Raw genomic sequence first — 21,314 nt, forward strand, 5'->3', positions numbered from 1 at the left:
CCCCGCGGGGGCGGAGCGGCAGGCCAAGGGGCGGGGGCCGGGCCGGGCGGGCGAGGTCGCGCACCCCACGCCTCGTCGTTCCGTCAGGGGCGCGCAGAGCCACTCTGCGCACGCTCGCGCGGCGACACCGGTGTCACGTGATCCGCTCCTGACCAATCGCTGTGCGGCCTGCCTCTGGGCGCGCCACAGCCCGGGACCCCAGGCTTCCGACGCTTGCGCGGTGCTCGCTGGTTGGGAGGGGCGAGAGGCTGAGGGTTAGCGCCTGCGCCTTGGGCTGGGGCGGTGCGTGGAAAGACAAGAGGGGCTCTGGGGGTACGGGGGAGCCTTCTGAAAGAGACTGTTGGCCTTTGGCGCCCCGTGTGGTTGGGAGGAATGAGCAGGAAAGGCAGTCCCCGGTACTCCTTGTTAGAGGCGGGGAGGCTGGCAGAGATTGAGAAGGGTGTCCTGAGACCCCAGGGGTTCTAGGAATCTCTGGGTTGCAAAAGGGGAGTCAAACACCTCAGGGTCTTTTCTTAAGGTTCTCATTTGCTCCCCTGGTGGCTGTGGTGTCCCAGAAGGCACTTTGGCCTTCTGTTCAATCTGGGTTCAAAGCTTGGTTTTAGCACTTATTGTTGAAGCCTCAAACCACGACTTTCACTTTCTGAGTCTTAGTTTTCTAATCTGTGAAGTGGAGGCAATAATACCTTTTAATGGTGGTGTTGTGGTGAGCATGAAATAACAGCTTGAACCTTATGAAATTGTCTGGTAAGCTATAAAGAGTCAAATACCTGCAATTTCATACGGTTCAACATAATACATAGAAGAACCTGCCACTAGGAAATAGTTTATAAATGAAAGCTATATTTGTGGTTGTTGTGGTTATGGACCTCAGACATGGCCAGATCTCCCTTCATCTTTATCAGAATTGGTGTCTTAGGGTTACCGTATGCCTCTCTTTTCCATCAGCACTAATGAGGAAAGACTTATCTAAGCTATACTCTCCTTCCTCACACCCTCTTGTTAGCTGGATACAGCATGCACAAGCAAGGCTTTGCCCTGAGTAATATAAGCACATGTCATATCTATCCCTCTTGAGCCAGCCTCAGAAGATCCCTGGTGATGTTTTCTACATTTGGATATCCTCAGCATCTCTTTTCTGACTCCCTCTACTTTTTGATGCCCATCCCCCAGTCTTCTCATCTTACTCCCAGCCTGGGCCACAACACCGTCTTAGTATTAGTTTGTTACATCCATTGCCCCTAATAACTGAAAAAAGTGAGGGATATAAAATAACAGGCCTTCTAGCCTTAGTCTCAGAGTACTTGGGGAAGGAGCTGGCTTTGCTCTCTAAAACAACTCTCCAGCAAGGGCCCCATAATAGCTTTTAAAAGCCATGAACGCATGAGAGTATTTGAACATAAGCACTTTGGGTAAGCAGAGGGGGTCTGTCCCTGTGAGTAAAATGTCAAAATCCAGTATCTCATAACTTTCCAGGATTTCCTCTCTTCGCCCCCTGCCATCTCATGCCACCAGCTCTTCTACTCAGTGTGAATCACATGAATCTTGACTGCCTCATAGTTTATCTGTATCTTCCTGGCTTCACTTGTTTTCCTATGCAGTCCAGATCCTATGGTCAGTTATTTCTGTAACATTTTTGTTAATTTCCTTGCCCTTAAAATCACAACCTTGGATAATTCCAGCCATTACCTCCTCTACTCATCCATCCTAGACTAAGATAAAGGAAATCACCCACTCCTGCAGAGCTGAGCTTGTGAGTGGGCACTGTTTTGAGTTAGTCCAGCCCATGAACTGCCTTATTCTGTGGGCATTATAGTTTCCACACTCGCCCTCCAGGTCTGTGGGCCCCAGGGCTGTGTTTGTTTTGTGTGACCCCTAGCACTGTGGCTGCAATTAATTTAACTGTGAGTGGATTCCCAATCCAAGCTGTGCTAAGCAAATGTTCTCTTCTGGGAATCTTGGATTAGGGACAAGAGACTATGATTCTAACTGGACTGGTTTCTTGAACAGAAGAGACCTATCTCCCAGCTTCTATGAGAAATGAAAAATGAAGAAAGACTATCTGCAGAGAGAGAGAGAGAGAGAGAGAGAGAGAGAGAGAATGAACCATCTAGAGGCAGAGACCAGAAATGGTGAGGTTGGTTTCTGGTTCCTAAAACTTCCCAGGCTCCTCTGACCCTGTGGTCTCTGAGTCATGTTTATCTAGATTAAATCATTTAAGCCAGCATAACCTGTACCCCATGCAGAGCCTACTACAAATCCAGTCTCCTCGGTTGGCCCACAATGAACCCAGCAATCTCTCTACAAGTCAGCTTCTGCTATCATCCCACATTCTGCTTCAGAGGGAAAATAAAGGCAAGGTGGAGGAAACTGCCTTAGTGTTTGGTCCCCTCCAAGCATCTGAATCTCACCCACTCTTTCTTTTCACAGAGGAGAAAGGTCTCCCGTCAAATCCTTCCACTGTGATGTGTATTTCATTCCCTTTTGTCTCTTCAGGATCTTTGCTCTTCATTTAAGCCTCCCCTTCATGGATATTCAACTTTTTCCTCTCCCCTACTCTTTGATCTCAGCACATAAAGTTGATCAACTGAACCAACCTTTAAAAAAAAGTCCAGTTTTAATCCCACACACTACTGACTGTCGCACACTTCCTGCCTTCAACAAGCTCCTAGGGAGTTGTGTGACTCTCCATCTCCACGTCCTCACTTTCCATGTATTCCTGAAATCTAGTGCCTTAGACCTAGTGACCTCTTCCCAAAATCTCTACTGAAAATGCTTTTGCTGAAGTTGCAAATGACTTCTGAGCTACAAAAATCCATTGGAAATGTTCAGGCTTAACTTATTTGACTATTTGATGTCATTTGGCTTTGTTGATCACCCTGATCCTGTTTCCTTTCCCTCTGTCGGCTCCTATGGGCTCTGCTCTTCCAGTTTTTTTCCTACACCCACATGGGCCCTTCATGGCATCCGTAGTGCAGTCCTTTTCTTGTACCCACTATTTAAATAAAACAGGGCATCTGTCTGGCTGAAGTGTAGAGCATGTGACTCTTGATCTCAGAATTATGAGCTTGAGTCCCACATTGGGTGTAGAGATTACTTAAAAGCAAAAATCTTTTGAAATAAATAAATAAGAAAACAGTTTAGTCCACACCAATTTCTCATCTTCTCACTCTTCCCAGCAACCTCAATAGTGCCCACCCAAAGCAGACCGTGGTAATTTGGGGTTTCTCAGAATCTGATTCCTCTTCCTTCTTACAAGTAGATGCAGAGCCATGACAGACATTAAAAAGATTAGTCAGGGCACCTGGGTGGCTCAGTCGGTTAAGCGTCCAGCTTTCGACTTTGGCTCAGGTCATGATCTCACGATTCATGAGTTTGAGCCCCGGTTTGGGCTCTGTGCTGACAGCTAGCTCAGAGCCTGGAGACTGCTTCGGATCCTGTGTCTCCCTCTCTCTCCAACCCTCCCCTACTTGTGCTGTCTCTCTCTGTCTCGCAAAAATAAATAAAAACCATAAAAATGTTTTTAAAAAGGTTAGGTCTTTCCCTCCCCCACTCCAACAGGTCTTAGGCAGCTAAGACAGAGGCATGTGACATAGACCTGGCCAAGTAGCCCCCAGATTCTAAAGTAAATGATTCAGAGAAATAGAACCATGGAGAATTCATCCTGGCAGTGGCCACGGCCAGGTCAGCTCTATCCCGTGCTTGGGGGTTATGGGATGGGTACCGGTGCTGGAGACATCAAGCATCCACTGTTGGTGAAAGTATCACTATTCTCAATATCTTGTTTTGACATCTGACTTCAGCTTTTGTTCTGGTGGACCGGCCTCCCGTTGTGTCCACTCGTTTCCCAAGCTTCCATGTCCTGCTTGGCAATACCCTTGGCACCAAGTGCCCTTTCAACCAATGGCTTTTGTGTTTAAATCAGCCTTAGAGGCCCCTGGGTGGCTCAGTCAGTTGAGCATCCGACTTCGGCTCAGGTCATGATCTCATGATCCTGGGTTCAAGCCCCGTGTTGGGCTCTGTGCTGACAGGTCAGAGCCTGGAGCCTGCTTCCGATTCTGTATTTCCCTCTCTCTGCCCCTCCCCCTCTCATGCTCTGTCTTTCTCTGTATCAAAATAAATAAAACATTAAAAAATTTTTTAAAACTCTTTAAAATAATACATCGGCCTGAGTGACACAGTGACTAGAGGTGACTAGGACTCCCAAATTTGCATCTCCACCCCTTCCTTGTTGAACTTCAAGTTGTCTTTTGGATAAGTTGCCTTTTAGACAACTCCACTTGTATGTCTCATGGGCAAACTCCCCTTCTTGTCAGTCTGCATCTCTTCTGTGTTCCTAGCTTTGTGAATAGTATCTGTGACATCTTCAGCTTGAACCCTGAGAGAAAGGCATCTTTGACTTCACCTACCCCCATTTAAATGAAACCATTTTTACCTCAAAAGCATCTTACGTTTTTACCACTTAATACATCTTAAATCAATCCCTCCTTTGTATTCCTCGTCTTCCTCACCAGAACCATGGCACTATCATTTTAACTAGTATCTCCTCCTAATCTCTATCCTGGTGTCTACTCCTCTGATCTATTCTTCACTTAGTTGTCCTTCGGAATCTTTTTAAAACCCATATCTGATCATATCACTCCCTTCAATGGCTCCTTCCTGCCCCCATGACAAAACTGATAACCTTTTATAGGTCTGGCTTCCATCTGACTCTCACCACTCCTTCCCCTGCATCCTATATTCCAGCCAGGTCAAATCACACATTCTAACTGGCCCTGTGGGACAATTCTTTACATTCCATACATGCTTGATGGGGCTGACAGTCACAATGCCACCTCTGTTCCTTCCCCCTCACTGAAGTGGATACATGACCCATTGGTCCAGGCAGGGGACTCCATCACTCTGACCAATATGATTAGTTCAGATATGAGTTTGCGACCTAAGTGAAGCCAATCAATTTTCCCTTCAAAGCTGTCTGGTTTTTGAGGCCATGGCACTAGGAGCACATGAGGTTGAAGCTTCTGTCACCCAGCTCTCCCTGCCACATGGAGAAAGTGCATCTGTGGCAGGGAAGAGAATGGGACAAGGCACAAAGAGAAGCAGAGCCCTGAGAGATGGAGTGAGAGATGACTGATGACATTTGTTTGAGCCCTTGAACTCAGCCCTGCCTAAAGTTAGTAAAACTGCTACGCCTCTCAGTTCCTTCCTGCTTAAGTTGGTTTGTGTTGGTTTCTATCACCTGTCGCTCAACCATTTCTAATACAAAGATGGAAAAGGGTGTGCAGACTCTAGGATGTGGGGTTGGTGGAACTGACACGAAATGGAGGCAATGGGGATCTGATATCCCTCATGGGGAAGCTGGTAATCCCTGAGATTTGGTTCACATATAGATCTCAGGGACACATCAAGGTCCTGCAGTTATGCCTTTTTCCATGCTAGCAGGACTAGAACCAGACCCATCTTTATTTAGAGTTGCCTTTTCTGCCTGTGGGCAGCAAACTAGACAGCCAAGGGTCCAACAATCATGTGTTTTATAGATTGTAAAAACCAGATCTTCTTCTTCAAGCTAAAGTGAGTGAAAACAAAGGCATAGATGTGGGACATCCAACAGGAGATATTGAAGTTTAAGGCCTGGGAAGTTTCGGAGAAAAAGTGTGACCCTCCACACCCCACCTGAATGTGGCTTTTAGTCTCTCAAAAAATTTTTTGAGAGAGAGAGACAGAGAGAGAAGAAGAGATGGATAGAGACAGAGGGAGAGAAAGAATCCCGAGCAGGCTCCATTCTGCCTGCACAGAGCCTGACATAGGGCTCGATCCCAAAGACCATGAGATCATGACCTGAGCCGAAATCAAGAGTCCAAAAATTAAAAAAAAAATACACATATACAGGGGTACCTGGGTGACTCGGTTAAGTGTCTGACGACTTCTTGCTGTTTGTGAGTTCGAGCCCCATGTTGGGGTCTGTGCTGACAGCTCAGAGCCTGGAGCTTGCTTTCGATTCTGTGTCTCCCTGTCTCTCTTCCTCTCCCCCCTTTTGCACTCTGTCTCTCTCTCTTTCAAAAATAAATAAAAAACATTAATACACACACACATATATATATTTCACTTAGAATTCAGACAGTGCTGGGATTCTGGTCCCTGGGGACACTGGCCGTGAATTCTGTGGGAAAACGTAGGATATATCGGTCACAAACCTCATGCGCCTTCTTGAACTTAAATCCCCACCCGTGCCAAATAGCCCCTCCTCTTCCACGTCTGTGGTAGAGATGCCACATAGCAGGCTATGTGATGTGACTTCCCAAGCACCCACTTAGGGGGCAAATGATGCAACTCAGAAGTACAGTGGAGGTAGCTCTCTGTGGGATGCAGATTGGCCAACAGGAAACAGGAAACGAGAGGGGCACAGATGTATAAACTTTCTCTCAATTCTCCTCTTGATAAGCTGCTCCAAGGTGCGGTTTCTCCTTGCAAACACCATGTGCTTAGCAACAACACTATCAAGTGACGTGTGAAGATGTGACCAACAGAGTAATGTGTTGTCTTGCATTGTTCCACGTCTTTCCCAACTCATGTCTCTCCTCCCCCCTCATCATCCTGGGCTTTCGCCTCCCCGACCAGTGTGAGCACCACAGCCCTTACCTCAGAGTCTGTGTTTTCTAGAGTACTTGGATTAAGACAGGGAGCCACAATCAAAGCCCCTGTCCCAACATTAAGTCCCAACAGTGAGATAGCAAGAAGGTCCTGTGGACACAGCAGATTTCCTGCTCAAATGCAGAGAACCTAGCCCAGACTGCTGGCTCCTGTCAGGGGCCCAAGGCTAAGGTTGGGCACGGGCAAGGTGGGGAGGGGCCAGGCCATTTCTAGCCTACTCCATTGGAGAAGCTCATTTCACAGGCTGTCTTTGAGCCACCCTGCATTTTTTCCTGGGGACCTAATACTTTTCTTGGGAAAAGTCAGACCCAGGCTTGCAGCCTGTTCTGACTTCTGTGTATCTGCTCTTAAGCAGCTAGAAGGCAAGAGGCCAGAGCTCGGAAGTTCAAAATCTCCTCTACAGATGGCCGGCCAGTCAAAGGTTCTGCTCAGCCCAGGCTGCTGGAGGGTGGAGAACACTGTGACATCAGTGTGTAAAGCCGGGGCTGGGGAGGAAAACAGTGGCTCTCTGCCTTTTCTGAGTTTGCACTTGGCACAGATTTGGCCACCTCTTTGTGGACCCCACATGCTCTGCCTAGAAGCACAGCTACTTAAACTGCATTGGCTCTGCACTCCCTGAACCTATGAGGTTTCTTCCTTCATTGGTTATCCCAAAAATATAAGGCTGTGTAACATCTAGCCTCTGGTCCCTGCTGGATTTGGCTTTGTCACGATGCAGTCAGGTGCCATTTGAACAGAGGATGCCCAAAGATTACACCTGAAGCTGGAAATAATCAAGAGACATCCTATGATCTCTATGTCCTTAGCACTTTCTTTCGAAGGGTGTTCCATGCATGTTATGCTCCACTGAGGCAAAGGCGAGACTCCAGGTCTGGTCAGAGCACATGGCAGATCCAGAGCTGCTTCCAATGTCAGAGGTCATTCACCCCATCCATCTCAGACTAAAGGTCTTTTCTTCCTACATCTAAGACACCCAGGTTGCATTCAGGGAGAAAGAAATTCCAGGGGCCCTGCAGAAGCTGAAGACCCTTCCCACAGTCCCCAAGTGATTCAGGTTTTTTCAGAGGGCCCACAAATTCAGTGTCCACTGAAAGACTCCTCTTAGGACTGCATTGGTGATGTGGCCTCTATGTAATAATGGACCACGGCTGGAGGGCAAGGAATAGAGTAAGCTGCAGGGTGGCCAGAATGAGTGATTCTATCATTGTCTAAGCATCTCCTTGGGGCCGAGGCATAGAAGCCAGTGCCACTTGGGGATTTTTGACTATCTGGTCAGGGCTACCTGGATCATGAGCCAGCCAAGTATTGAATATATTATGTTTCTCTAGGGGCACTGAGTGGTTTAAGATTGACTTACCACCATAGACAGACCATCTTGGAAGCCATGCAGCTGAGGGGTAGGGGAACAGGCAAAGTGTGTTCTAGTGCTAAGAAACAGAAATCACAAGGGCCTGATCCAGGTTCAAGGACAAGGACTCAGGGAAATTCTTGATGATGGTTACTAGCTCACAAAGGGCCCAGGAATCAAATCAGTTGGTTTGAAAGGATTGTATCACCAGAGAATCCTCGCATCTGACACACAGGGCTCTGGGAATGCATAATCTCTAAGGCAATCTTTACACCCAAAACCATGTCTGAAAGGAAGAGGAATGCTTCAGTTCCAGAAGGAGCATCCTCCTAGGGATTGCCATTAAGGACAATGGATACTAGGAGATATTTCCCAGTGAAAATGACTAAAAGCAATCAGTTTTGTTAACTGAGAAACTTGTTTCACTGTCCAGAAAGATGTAATATATGATATAGGTTAGTGACCATTGCTTTTTCTTCTCCCCTATTCCAGATGGAAGGTTTTCTTTCTTTCTTTAAAAAAAAAATAATTATCCTATTTCCCTCTCTCATTTTTTAAAAAATAAATGTTTATTTATTTTTGAGAGAGAGCATGGGGGAGGGGCAGAGAAAGGGGGACAGAGTTTCCAAAGCAGGCTCTTCACTGACAGCAGAGAGCCCAAAGCAGGGCTCGAACTCATGAACCAAGAGATCATGACTTGAGCTGAAGTCATGACTCAAGTCATGATGCTTAACCAACAGAGCCACCCAGGTGCCCCCTCATTCTCCCATTTAATATTGGTTATGCACTAGAAGCTAAATTGGTCTTTAGCCATAGTTTACAAAATTATTAGTGACATCCAGACCTGATCAAGAATTGCACATCACAAAAGGGACCTCAGGCTGAAGCTTCAGTAAAGCAATCAGACATAATTCTGTTTTGTCTCCTATTTTTGTTGGGCCCAGGATTGTTTCATTGTGGGGCAGGCACATTTTTGAAATTATGTTTGTCAAGAAAAACATAGGTGGATTCTGAGCAATAAAGGGGCGGAATGTAGTGAATGCAAATTGCTTATCTGCCCATCATTCCTCTTTTTGGGGACGCATTTCTCCCTGCCACATAAGGCTCTCAATTATGGTGGCCTATTCTTCCACCCTACAGGCAGGTACCTGTCCCTTCTGGCCAAAGTCCTTGCTAGGACTTTAGAGTTAGAACTAGTGAGGCCAACATATAGAGGGAAGCAGAGCCAAGAGACGGAGACATCGTCAGTTGAACCCCTAGATCATGCATGAAGGCAGATGCATCCTTTGGTTTATCACTTGTTTAAGCCAATTAATTTCCTATCAGCTTAAACAGGTTTAAGCTGGGGTTTTAATACTTGCAACTGAAAGAGTCCAGACTACTACATGCACACACAACAGAGACACAAACACCATGTTGTTCAAACTCATTGGCTATTGTACAAGTCTTCCATGACCTAATAGGGGTCAGCAAACTTTTTGTCTGAAGGATCAGATAAATATTTTAGACTTTGTGGTGCACATATGGTCTCTATCTCATATTTATTTTTCTCTGTTTTATTTTTACAACTCTTTAAAAAATGTAAACTGTTCATAGTGTGTAGGCCAACAAAAGCAGGTTGCAGGCCAGATTTGGTCACAGGCCACAGTTTTCCAACCCCTGCGGTGTTGGCACATGATCTGCCAGTTCTTAATCATGAAGCAAAATACTTTGTCATTTTGGTCCAAGTGTCTTGATATGACTCAGCAGTGAGTTAAGATTCAGGATAGAGATAGGAATGAGAAAAAGCTCTTGTCTTGGTGCCCACTGACTGCCACATAATGGGCACTGAATATATGGTAATCATTATTATTTCTTGGTAACAAAAATAATTTATCAAAAAGATACAACTATCCTAACAGCTTTGTTCAAAAGTCCATGCATCCTTGATGACCCTTCTCTCCTCCATGTCCTTTAGGAAATCGTTCTGACCTCCCTTCCCAAACAAGCCTGAATTAGATACTCTACTGCTTGTGATTCCACACCCTGTATGGCCTGTCTTTCCCACTAACTCTGAGCACTGATAACATGCCTGAGACCTAGCTCTTAGCACAGTGCCCAGCGCCTAGCACTGAAGGGCCTCCATGCCACCATTTGAACACATGTTTGAAGGTGCAGGTGCATAGGTCCACCTCTGTCCAGGGTGATCAGTCTGTGTGTCAGCGCTGTGGTTGTGTAGCGATGCCCTCAACACTGGCTCCTCCCAATGGGAAATTATTCATTGATATACACTGCACCTTACCTGGTAATGTTGTTACCGTGTCTATTCTTCATCCCATTCCCTCCAAAAATGAGTCAAAGACAGAGGCACAGGTGGCAACAAGTTTTCTTAGATTCTGTTATGAAGGAGGAACCCTCCAACCCCACCCCCCACACTCTTTACTGTCTGATGTAATATCAGATCAGAGGCGTCCAGCCTCAGTCACATCGGGGGATCAGAATGCCCACCACCCAGCTGGGGCCCCAGACCAGTTTGCTCTGTGTCTATGAGGTGGAGGGGAAATGATCCTCCTGGGAAAAATATGTGCAAGGCCCTGCAGGCCCAGGACAGGCTGACCAAGGCAAGGTGAGTCATGGTGTTCTAAGCTGAAACTTTTGGCCATCTCACAGAAGCAGGCAGGAAGCACCACCATTGATCAGCTTTATATGGTACCCACTGAATACAACAGATAGACAAAGACAGACAGACAGAGCACACACCACTTCTAAGCTGAACACTGCTCACCATCTAGAAGCACCTTGGATAAGCACATGTGAGACACTCTTGCATAGGAAAGATGTACTTTTTTTAAAGGAATGAAGAAGTATTTTGGCAAAACATCTACTTCCCTCCCAGGTCCTGGGTAAAGAGGGACCTCTAAATTCTGAAGCTTCTACATATTGAAAAGTATCCCCTTTTCAATGGCAGTATATACAATAGCAAACCTTCCAAGTCTGTTGTCACAGCCCTCTACGTATATCTTGAATCTACTTTACAGGTGGGAAAACATAGACTTGGAGACAGAAGGTGGCCTGGAACAAGGGGACATTGGGGCTGACTTAAGGTGAGGGGAAACAGGAGGTGTCTCGGCTCAGCCATAGGCAGGGCCTCTGTCTATCTGGATGGGGAGGGGAAAGGCTGGGGTGGTTAAAACTCCCACTCTTCCTGTCTGGGGAAGCAGCGGTTCCAGGCAAAGGCTGTCAGGAAGGACGCTCCTGCTGGCTAGGGGGCCTCTCACGGTGGCAAAGGCCAGGGCAGGCCAGAGCTCCTCCTGGAGCTCTTCAGAGATGCTCTCTGAGTTTGGGAATTGTGGGTTCCCTGCTTCCATAATTCTCCCTGTTGCCTGCATGGGAGCCTAGACCTTAAGTCCTTAATTGTTTTGAAAGGCAAGGTGGGGGGACAATTTAAGAGGGAATGAGACACAGAACAATCTTTCCAAAGCCTCCCTCTGCCTGGGCTGAGGCTTTCAAGGGTCTCCTTCACCCTGTCTCCTAGGGATATTTAAAGGCAGCTTGTATGAGACTCTACATTGTCTTTTTGTTTCTCCTGTGTTTTTCTTCTTTTCTTTTTTTGTTTCTTTAATTTATATAGATATACTTAAAAAAGCAATAGTCCTTTGGTCCCTAAACTCTAAGGAATGATATGATTTTGAAAGAAGTAAATCTGGGCTTCCCTTGCGGAGAAGCCCTTGGCACCCCCAAGGCCCTCTCCTGGTTCCCTAGACAGTCAATCCTCAGCCAGCCCCAGCTGCCTTGCCAGCCTGCGCTCTATGCCACAGGCACAGGACAACCCACTTGATGAAAACAATCCTTAACGTGGCCTGAGCCCCAGGCGCCAGCCTTGGGTCCGATCCACCTCCATCCGTGGCTGCTCCTTCAGGAAGGGCTGCTCAAGCATTTCTGTGCTTTTCCTTTCCTCTCTTCTCACTCTTCAGTTTCTGTTGTTGGGTATTAGTTGATAAGGAGAGGGGGAAAAGAAAATAGAAAAAGGCAAAAATCACTCTGGAGAGCAAGATAAGAAGGAGCAGCCTGTCCCAGCAGTGACATCTCAGGTGAGTGACTGGACCTCTCTTCCCAGGGGCAGAGCTGCCGCAGGGCCAAGGCAGCAGCCTGATCCACTGTGACCTTGGGTCCTCCTAGGAGGATGACCGCAGCCCCACACCCTGTCCAAAGGGCGCCCCCTGGGATAGCACAAGTGAGGCAGGGCCACGTGGACCTTCTAAGACAGCAAGTCTCTAGAAGGTACAGGCAGCTGGCCCTGCCGGAAACCTAAGGGGTTTGTCATCTCTCTCCCCATCACCCACCAGGCCCTGCAGATCCTGCTTCTTTAGTGTGTTTGCTTCTCCCCTCATCTCCGTGTTCTCTGCCGTTATCCCAGGCCCTCGCATCTTATGCCTTCATTGCTTAAACTCCCCAGTGTCCAAACTCATGACCTTTCACGACTTTTCTCGTCTCATTCTCCACCTGCTCTGCCCTCCCCACACACAGCTTCTCTACTCCCATGGCCTCCTGTGGCTATCCCTGCAGTAGAACTAACGGTTAGATCTTGCCATAACTGTCTTTCCCAGATTGTGGGGATAGGAAGTTGTCTAATTCATCTCCATCCTTGGAGAAATATCAGTCTCCAGCTGAGGATTCCTCCTTCACTTCTGGCTCTTCTCTCCCAGACTTTTTCAAAGGTCCTGACATCTCAAAAGGAACATCAAAGCAGACAGGGCCTCCATCACTCAGGCCCCATTTGCCTGGGGTCCACCAAGGACTCACCTTTCTGTGGCTGGTCAGTGAGAGAAGATCAGTAAGGCCGATTGGCATCCTTGGGCCTCTTTAGCTGGACCTTGAGCCTCTTCATGCCAATTTGAAAGCCATTCATGGCCTGAATAGCTGTCTGGGCACTGGTTGGATTGTCAAAGCTAACAAACCCTGGGGAGTGGGGGCATGGGCAGAGAGGTCAGCTGGGAACTCTGCCTGGCAGGGTCCCTTCTCTCTGACAAGCCCCCTCTGTCCCTGTCCCCTCTGGCCAGTCCCATCAAATATATATCCCCCACCCTCCATTGTTTGTATGTGCTTATGCACACACGGATACACACTCATACTTCAGTCTAAGGCTCTCCCAGCAGAGCTATCTCGGCAAGCCCTTACACACTCATACTCATACGGGCAAGCGGCCCAAGTTTCCTAAAGGTATAATTCTCAGAAGGACAGGCAGCTATTCTGAGTGTGTTGGCAGTGGGGAGTGTGTAACTTGGGAGATTTTCCTGTCTTTCCCTGACATGGTTTAATTCCCTCCCTCTACAGCTCCAGCTCTGGTCTTCTACACTGTAGCTAGGGCTAGAGGGAATCTCTGGCCCCAGACCTATATTCTTCCTGCCCTGCTAGACTCTAAAGCCTGACCTGGTCAAACATCTTCCAGACACCTGACTTTCCCAGGTGAGCCTGAATAGACTTGTTCCTGGTCTGGGCTTACTTCTGTGAGTCTTACTGGTATGTGAGCCTGCTTTTGTGCCATATGATTCTCTGGGAATCACTGACTTATGGAGGGATAAGATTAGGGTCTGCACTGAACCTCGAAGTTAGGAGTGGGAGAGGCCCATGGGTGGGGCTCAGCTCACCAAAACATTTACTCTGGTTGGTGGCTCGGTCCACAAAGACTTTGGCAGAGACAACAGCTCCAAAGGGCAGGAATGTTTGTATGAGTTCTGCATCACCAAACTCCTGAGGCAGGTGATAGATGAAGAGGTTACAGCCTTCGGGGCCTGCAGGAACAGCAGCACGCTGGTTCACGGGAGGGACCCTGAGTCCAGCCCCACCAGTCCCTGATCTCCGGCCCCCTGTTCCTCACCTTCTCTTTGCTGCTGGGGAAGGGCTGAAGACTGCTGGGGGAAAGCTGTGCTCACTGGGGCATAGGCCGATGGATAGGCTGCTGGAGACAGAAGGGGGAGTGGGCAGTGACACCCCCCCCCTCCAAGCTATCCCCCAAGCATGGCCCCATCTACCTGGCCATCGCTGACCAATTCAGCCCAGTACAGGTAACCCTCACCCCTAGAGGGGTCGTTCTGGGTCCAGGGGTGGGGGATGGGAGGGTCGACTCCTCACGAGAGGGCCTAATCCCCCCCCTCACCACCACCAAATTTCCCTATTCCTTTCTGGGGCCCTTCACCCACCCCCCACCCCCGCGGCCCGCGTAGCGCCAAGTGAAACCTGCGTAGTGGTGCATCCCAGCGTAGGCCTGCTGCAGGGGGTCAGCCACACCAGGGCCTTGGGCTGGGGAGAGAGGGCGCAAGGCCCACAGTGAAGGTGGGCGGACGGGGAGGTGGGGGATGTTGTGATAGGCAGCAGAGAAGGAGGAGTCCCGTCCCAGGGCGGTTGCTCCCCCCTACCCCCGGCTCCCCGCTCCCCACTCGTTTTCTGGGAGATTTGGGCGGAGCGGAGGGCCCACCTGGATAAGGGGAGAGCCCATTATTGTAGAGAGTGTCAGAGCCCGGCTGCCCGTTGGTCTGGGGAGTCAGGGGGCCGAATCCATTGACCCCGATGGGTGCTGGCAGACCCGGAAGCGAGCCAGGGCCGCCGCCCGGCGGGGAACTGGCTGCTGGAGGCGAGGAGGTCAGAGAGTCAAGCCACAGCCCTGCGGGGCCGGGTCCCAGCCGCCGCCCCGCCCCTGCGCGCGGTACCTGCGGCGGGCAACAGCGGCGCGGCCACCAGGCTGAAGGCTGCCACGTGCTGCATCTGGGCCGCCACTGCGGCCACGGGGCCTAGGCCCGGGCCCTGGGCCGCCGCCAGCAGGGCCGCCTGGTGCTGCAGAATCTTTGGGAGGGAAGACGGGCGGATGTGGAGAACCCAGCGGCGAGCGGCTGCCCTGGCTCCCGACCTCCAGCCTGGCCCAGCCGCCCAGCCGCCCTTCCCTGTCCTCTGGGGCCAGGCACATACCGCGGTGGTGTAGGCTCCACATGCCCCCAGAGGCAGCGGGGCCGGGTGGAAGGCACCCAGCTGGCCCGCCATCTGCTGCATCCGCCGCAGCGCGCGCTCCCTGTCCGTGTCCGCCAGCTTGACCACGAGGCTGGACGAGGCTCCCTGGGTAGGGCAGGGGAGGCCGCCGTGACCAGTCCAGACCCCAGCCCTGGCCCTAGGCCAAGCGCTTTGCCCATTAGGCCTTCTGCTGGGGCACCGATCGCGTGTGGGGAGAAGCCCGTCCCCACCCCACTGGCCTCACCCAGGGCCCCGGGTGGCCGCCCTCACCGCCATGGTCCGGCTGCCATGCAGACTCTGGATAGCTGCCTGAGCTTCCCCCTGACTCCCGAACTTCACAAAGGCACAGCCTGGGGCAGAATAGAAGGACCGTGGCTCAGGTCGCAGGGGCTAAAGGGTCAGGCGGCCCAGAATGAGGCAGGAAATCCCAGGGTCGGCTCAAGTCACCTTTACTAGTGCCATCAGGGCTCCGCAAGACGGTGCACTCCTCGATATGGCCAAAGGGCTGGAACAGGCGCCTGACGTCCTCCTCGCCCTGCTGCTTCCCCAGCATTCCCACAAACAGCTTTCGGTCCTCTGGGGACAAATCCAGGAGTGACCTGGAGACCCTAAGTCCTCTTGGACTCCCCAGAGTCACCAGAGGAACTGAAGAAGGTAGGTAGCTCACCACACTCCAGCTCTGGGAAGAGGTATAGAGAGTGAGAATGCCCTGGGGCTACAAGGTTGGGTTTCTTTGAGGGGAGGGATGATCTACGGACAGATCTAGAGGAAAAGAACTTAACCCAGATACACCACGAAAACCTGGGCCCTGAGGAAAAAACAAGAAAGACTGATTGCTGCTCTCGTGGAAAGTGATTGGTTGATATCTTTGGTTGGGTAAAGCCCGACATACATCTTTTATATGTTTGACCTTTCTGTTCTTAGATTTCAAGAAAGGCTATTTTGGGCCATTTCAGCCTTATTCAGGGAGGGAGTCCTCAAAAAAGCCCCTTGTATTCAGATTGGATTAGGAGGAAAGAAGTTCACCTTTGCTAGTCAGCCTGATGGCAGTGCCATCAGTGCCCCTTCCTGCGTAAATCAATGAGGGTTCTGTGCCAAAAACCAAAACAGAACCCAAAAACAAAACAGCACAGAAAACCATTGTCTCATCGTACTGCCTCATCCCCAGATATTGAACACTGGAATGATGAATCTCCAAGTCTAGCACCAAACTCAACTTGGGTGCTCCTCCCAAAGGCAGGAAGGTTGGGATCCTGAGCCTCCAGCATTAGCATTCTCCCCCTACACTTGCCAAACCCTTGACCCCTTTCCTTAATTCCCATCTCAACCACCTCATTCCCTCGTTGAGCTTCCAAGGCCCTCACCACGCCCAACTGCCTCCTTTCTGCCTTTTCTGCCTTCTCTGGTTCTCTTGCCCTGATCCTTCCTCAGGTGTTCACACTAAGAAGAACAAGTTGTGCCTGTGGGTTTGGATGGCCACCTGAGAGCATGTCAGATCCCTTCCTGTCTTCACTCTTCTTCTCAGGGTAAAGATGCCAGGAAAGGGACTGCAAGCTGTGTCCAGCTTGGAGAAAGCTGGAGAGTCGGGGCTGGACACGAGGGCTCATCTGCACATCTAACAAGTCAGGTCTCAGCAGCACTGTCCAGGAGCTGGTAGAGGGGCCCAGTCCACAGGGCCTACTGTCAAAGCCCTGCTCCTTTCTGTACCATCAGAAATCTCTACAATAGGATGTGGCTTCATATAGGCAACATAAATTGAGAGGGAAGGAATGGATGAGATTTTGGCTTCAGGCTTCCTCTTCAGATCCTAGAGCCCAAGAAAACCATCTCAAACTCTTTTACTCCTTGACAAGCTTGACTAGACCACCAGGGAGGGATCCCTGGGTCCTGAGTGCAAGGGAGACAAGGCTGGTGAGGGTCATAGACTGAAGCCTGGGTGGCAATGAAAAGAAGAATAGACTCCCTGAAGTTGGCAGTGGAGTGAATCTCCAGCAGGGTTATGTGTGTGTCCATATTTTACCTGGGTGGTGTGGGGTTCAGCCTAAGCTGCCCTGGGACCCTAAGGTGTCTATCAGTGCTGTGTCTGTGTGGAGTGTGGGGGCTATGGCTTATATGGGACAGGCAGAGTGTGTTTCAGCAGAATCCTGCCCCCTCTCCAGAGGATCACCGCCCCGTGATCCTGAGGGAGCAGGGATGTATAATGTATTGCAGCTGGAATCCTAGAGGAAGTGCCAACCTTCTGTGGTGAGAGTACAATCCAATGAGTGTGCTTCACTTCTGGGAGTGTTAACCACAGAAGAGTGCTTTTGGAACAGATCGCTGGTTTCTTCTTTTTTCTTTTTCTTTAAAAAAAAAACTGTGGAATATGCTGTTCTAATAAAAACATTAAGATGAAGCTCAAAATGTAAGAAACAACTGCTCTGACTGAAGCCAAAAATGTGAGGGTGGCAGTGGAGGGTGGGCTGAAGTTCCTCTTGCTTCATCTTCTTGTACCCCTTAAATGGTGCTCCAAGTAAAGTCCTTTAAAAACCACTGACCTAAAAGATAACAAATAGAATTCCATATGGTATATGAAGAGGGATCTGAGATGATCCTTTTCAGGAAACCAAGAAGACAAGGAAAGGTCTTTCGTGAATTGCTTGATCTGTCTGCTAGTGGCTTTCCCTCGACATTGGAAGACAGGCGGTCATGGAATCACACCCCAGAAGATGTGTCATTGTCCTGAGATATGACACTAAAGTATGCCCATGTGTGTCAGAAACCCAGGGGGGCTACAGAAGATCCTAAGGCCTCGAGTCCCAAAACTTAAAAAGGGCTTCATGATGCTCCAATTTGCAGTGCAGCTATGTCATTGGGTAGGGCCTGCAAGATGGTGATGGTGCCTATGTAAGATGTTAGACTACATAGACCAGCATCCAGGTAGCTCTAGGTAGGAAGACAAATGTCAAGGCTGAGATGGAACCCCCCAAACAGGAAATAGGATTGTGTAGACAGTGGTCTGATCCTTTATCTGCTCTTCCTCTTGTTGCTCTTTTCTCCTGATGATGGTCAGTTCAAGCACATCCCACAGAGCATGACATTCTATGACCCTTCTTTTCCAGTGCCAAGTCAATAATTTCAATTTCCAAGACAGGGCACTGACTCTGTGGTCCTGGACTACTTAGCTATACAGAATTTGAAATTGAAAGGAGGTGGGGGTATAGGCTGGGCTCTATACTGCCTGTTTCACAGGTATCACCTTGAATCCTGGTATTCTCTTTGCCTCTTTATGGGGAGCTTGATGATGTTTGACAGGAGGATGATCTAGGTCACAATGACAATCAGTTTCAGATGATCCTGAAATGGTGGGATAAGTTTCTCAGAAGACCTATCAAAGAGAAGTACAGGCTAGACTTCTTAAGCATAGCCCCCAAATACACAGCGCTGAAGGTTCTGAGAGCTGATTAATACCCCCAGAAAGAGATGATGGTGGGATTTAGCCCAGGTAATTTGATTTCCTCTAGTTCAAACTCTATATATCAGTTCAGTAAAGAGAGGACTCTATAAGAGGTGGGTCTGAAATGTCTGAATACAATAATCCCATGGGAGAGGGGGCCCAGAAAGATGGAATACCAAACAAAAGGCTCAACCTTACCAGAGTGGAAGGAATTGGAAGATAGCATTAGTGTGGAGTTGAGACAAAATTAGATAGACACACAGTTGAATGACATAACCACACTCTCTTCTTATCAACTAAGGTGTACTCCTTGCTCTTCTATCAAATACTTTTTTGAACACAAATCAAGTTCTTTGGGCCCAAAGGTCCTTCTCCTTAAAGCTGCCTTGTGCAGCTGGTCATATAGGTCAGGGATTTTAATGCAGCAAATGATGGGCTTGAGAGCCCAAAATTAGAGTCAGTCCACTCCCTCTTCCTCAAGAAAGGCACCAAGATGCTGTTCAAGAAAGGAGGCTTTGGGGTGCCTGGGTGGCTCAGTCGGTTAAGCCTCCAAGTTTGGCTCAGGTTATGATCTCACAGTTTGTAATTTTGAGCCCCACATAGAACTCTGTGCTGACAGCTCAGAGCCTGGAGCCTGCTTAGGGTTCTGTGTCTCCCTCTCTCTCTCTGCCCCTCCCCAGCTTGCTCTCTATCTCTCTCTCAAAAAATAAATAAAAAACAATAAAAAATTAAAAAAAACTTTTTTAAAAGAAAGGAGGCTCTGCCTCAAGTTGGCCCAAAGGAATTCCTGATGGGCCCAAGTTTCTGGCTTCACCTTCCTGTTGGTGGTATGTCATGATTGTAAGGACTGTGCAGGAACAAGTTTACAGGATTGAGGTACCAACCACCAAATACACCTTAAAAATACTGGTCCACTTTTCAGTCCAAATTCCAACCCAGGGCTGGTGGCAGCATTTGGAGCATAGCATCTCTCTCCTGATGTTCTTAGTGATGCCTCCAGCATAAGGAGCCAAGAAAGCCTGGGAAAGTCAGTAAAGGAAAATATCCAGGGTAAACCAGAGTCATCTGCCCCAACCTGATAGGCATCAAGAAGAGCTTTAATTCCACAAAGGAACTGTTAGAACAAACAAATTAAGCAAAGTTGCAGAATACAAAACCAACACACAGAATCAGTCGTGTTTCTATAACGCTAGCAATGAACAATCCAAAAAGGAAATTAAGAAAACAACTCCACTTATAGTAATATCAAAAAGAATAAAATATTTAGGAATAAACTTAACCAAGGAAGAAAAAGACTGGTATCCTGAAAACTATAAAATATTGCTGAAAGAAAATAAATAAATAAATAAATAAATTAAATAAAGGGAGGACATCTTGTGTTCATGGATTAAAAGACTTAGTACTGCTAGATATCACTACTACCCAAAGAGATCTACAGATTTAATGTAATATCTATTAAAATCCCAATGGTATTTTTTGCAGAAATAGAGAAATCCATCCTAAAATTCATATGGAATCTCAAGAAACCTCAAATAGTCAAGACAATCTTGAAGAAGAAGAAAGTTTGAGATCTCACACTTTCTGATCAAACTTATTACAAAACTACAGTAATCAAGCAGCGTGACAGTGGCACAAAGGCATGCAGACCAATGTAATAGAATAGAGAGGCCAGAAATAAGCCCTCACATATACGGTCAAATGATTTTTGACAAGTGTACCAGTCTTTTCAACAAATGGTGCTGAGAAAAGTGGATATAGATATGCAAAAAAAAACGACGTTGGACCCTTACTTTCACAATATACAAAAATTAATGGAAAATGAATCAAAGACCTAAGCGTGAGTGCTAAAAGTATAACACTCTTAGAAGAAACCAGGGGAAAAGCTTCATGACTTTGCATTTTGCATGATTTCTTCCATACGATACCACATACACAGGCAACAAAAGTAAAAATAGATAAACCAAACTACATCAAAATTTAAAACTTCTGTACATCAAAGAACACACTCAGGGCTACAGAATGGGAGAAAATATTTGCAAATCATATATCTGATAAGAGGTTAATATCCAGAATAAAGAGCTCCTACAACTCAACAACAATAAAAAACAAAAAAAAATCTATTAAAAAATGAGCAAAGGGCTTAAATAAGCTTTTCTCCAAAGAAGATATACAAATGGCCAGTAAGCATATGCAAAAATGCTCAACATTACCGTAAATTTTTACATAAATGAAAATTAAAACCATAAACCATATCACCTTACACCTATTAGGATGACTAGTTTGGGGGGGAGGGTTGTTTAATTTTTTAAAATTAATTTATTTTGAGAGAAAGAGCACTCATAAGTGGAGGAGGGGGCAAAGAGAGAGAGAGGGAGAGAAAGAATCCCAAGCAGGCTCAGCTCAGCGAGGAGCCCTACGCAGGGCTCAATCCCACAACCCAGGGATCACAATCCCACAGACTTGAGCCCAAAGCAATCTACACATTCAATGCAATCCCAATCAAAATTGCACCAGCATTCCTCTCAAAGCTAGAGCAAACTAACCTAAAATTCCTATAGAACCACAAAAGACCCCGAATAGCCAAAGTAATATTGAAGAAGAAAACCATAATGGGAGGCATCACAATCCCAGACTTTAGCCTCTACTACAAAGCTGTCATCAGCAAGACAGTATGGTATTGGCACAAAAACAGACACATAAACCAATGAAATAGAATAGAGAACCCAGAATTGGACCCACAAATGTATGGTCAATTAATCTTTGATAAAGCAGGAAAGAGTATCCAATGGAAAAAATCTTCTTTAACAGGTAGTGCTGGGAGAACTGGAGAGCAACATGCAGAAGAATGAAACTAGACCACTTTCTTACACTATACACAAAAATAAACTCAAAATGGATGAA

General features: G+C 47.8%; 1 protein-coding gene across 3 annotated transcripts in view; it reads right to left on the reverse strand.

Moving 5' to 3' along the window:
• Window positions 1-10,344: 10,344 nt before the first annotated feature.
• Window positions 10,345-21,314, reverse strand: part of CELF6 (CUGBP Elav-like family member 6) — a 31,846-nt gene continuing 20,876 nt past the window's right edge. Inside the window, exons 4-13 of one of the 3 annotated variants that reach the window (XM_029951682.1) lie at window positions 15,425-15,553; window positions 15,248-15,327; window positions 14,939-15,082; window positions 14,683-14,815; window positions 14,451-14,600; window positions 14,213-14,275; window positions 13,854-13,931; window positions 13,624-13,767; window positions 12,779-12,934; window positions 10,345-11,952 (exon numbers count right to left, since the gene is read on the reverse strand). In XM_029951682.1, the coding sequence (XP_029807542.1) occupies window positions 12,807-12,934; window positions 13,624-13,767; window positions 13,854-13,931; window positions 14,213-14,275; window positions 14,451-14,600; window positions 14,683-14,815; window positions 14,939-15,082; window positions 15,248-15,327; window positions 15,425-15,553 (1,049 nt within the window). In that variant the 3' untranslated portion in view covers window positions 10,345-11,952; window positions 12,779-12,806. Of the gene's footprint in view, window positions 11,953-12,778; window positions 12,935-13,623; window positions 13,768-13,853; window positions 13,935-14,212; window positions 14,276-14,450; window positions 14,601-14,682; window positions 14,816-14,938; window positions 15,083-15,247; window positions 15,328-15,424; window positions 15,554-21,314 lie in introns of those variants that run through there. The other 2 variants (XM_029951681.1, XM_029951683.1) reach the window with 2 other exon arrangements.

This window comes from Suricata suricatta, chromosome 9 (assembly GCF_006229205.1).
Source record: "Suricata suricatta isolate VVHF042 chromosome 9, meerkat_22Aug2017_6uvM2_HiC, whole genome shotgun sequence".
In the NCBI taxonomy this organism is placed as follows: domain Eukaryota; kingdom Metazoa; phylum Chordata; class Mammalia; order Carnivora; family Herpestidae; genus Suricata; species Suricata suricatta.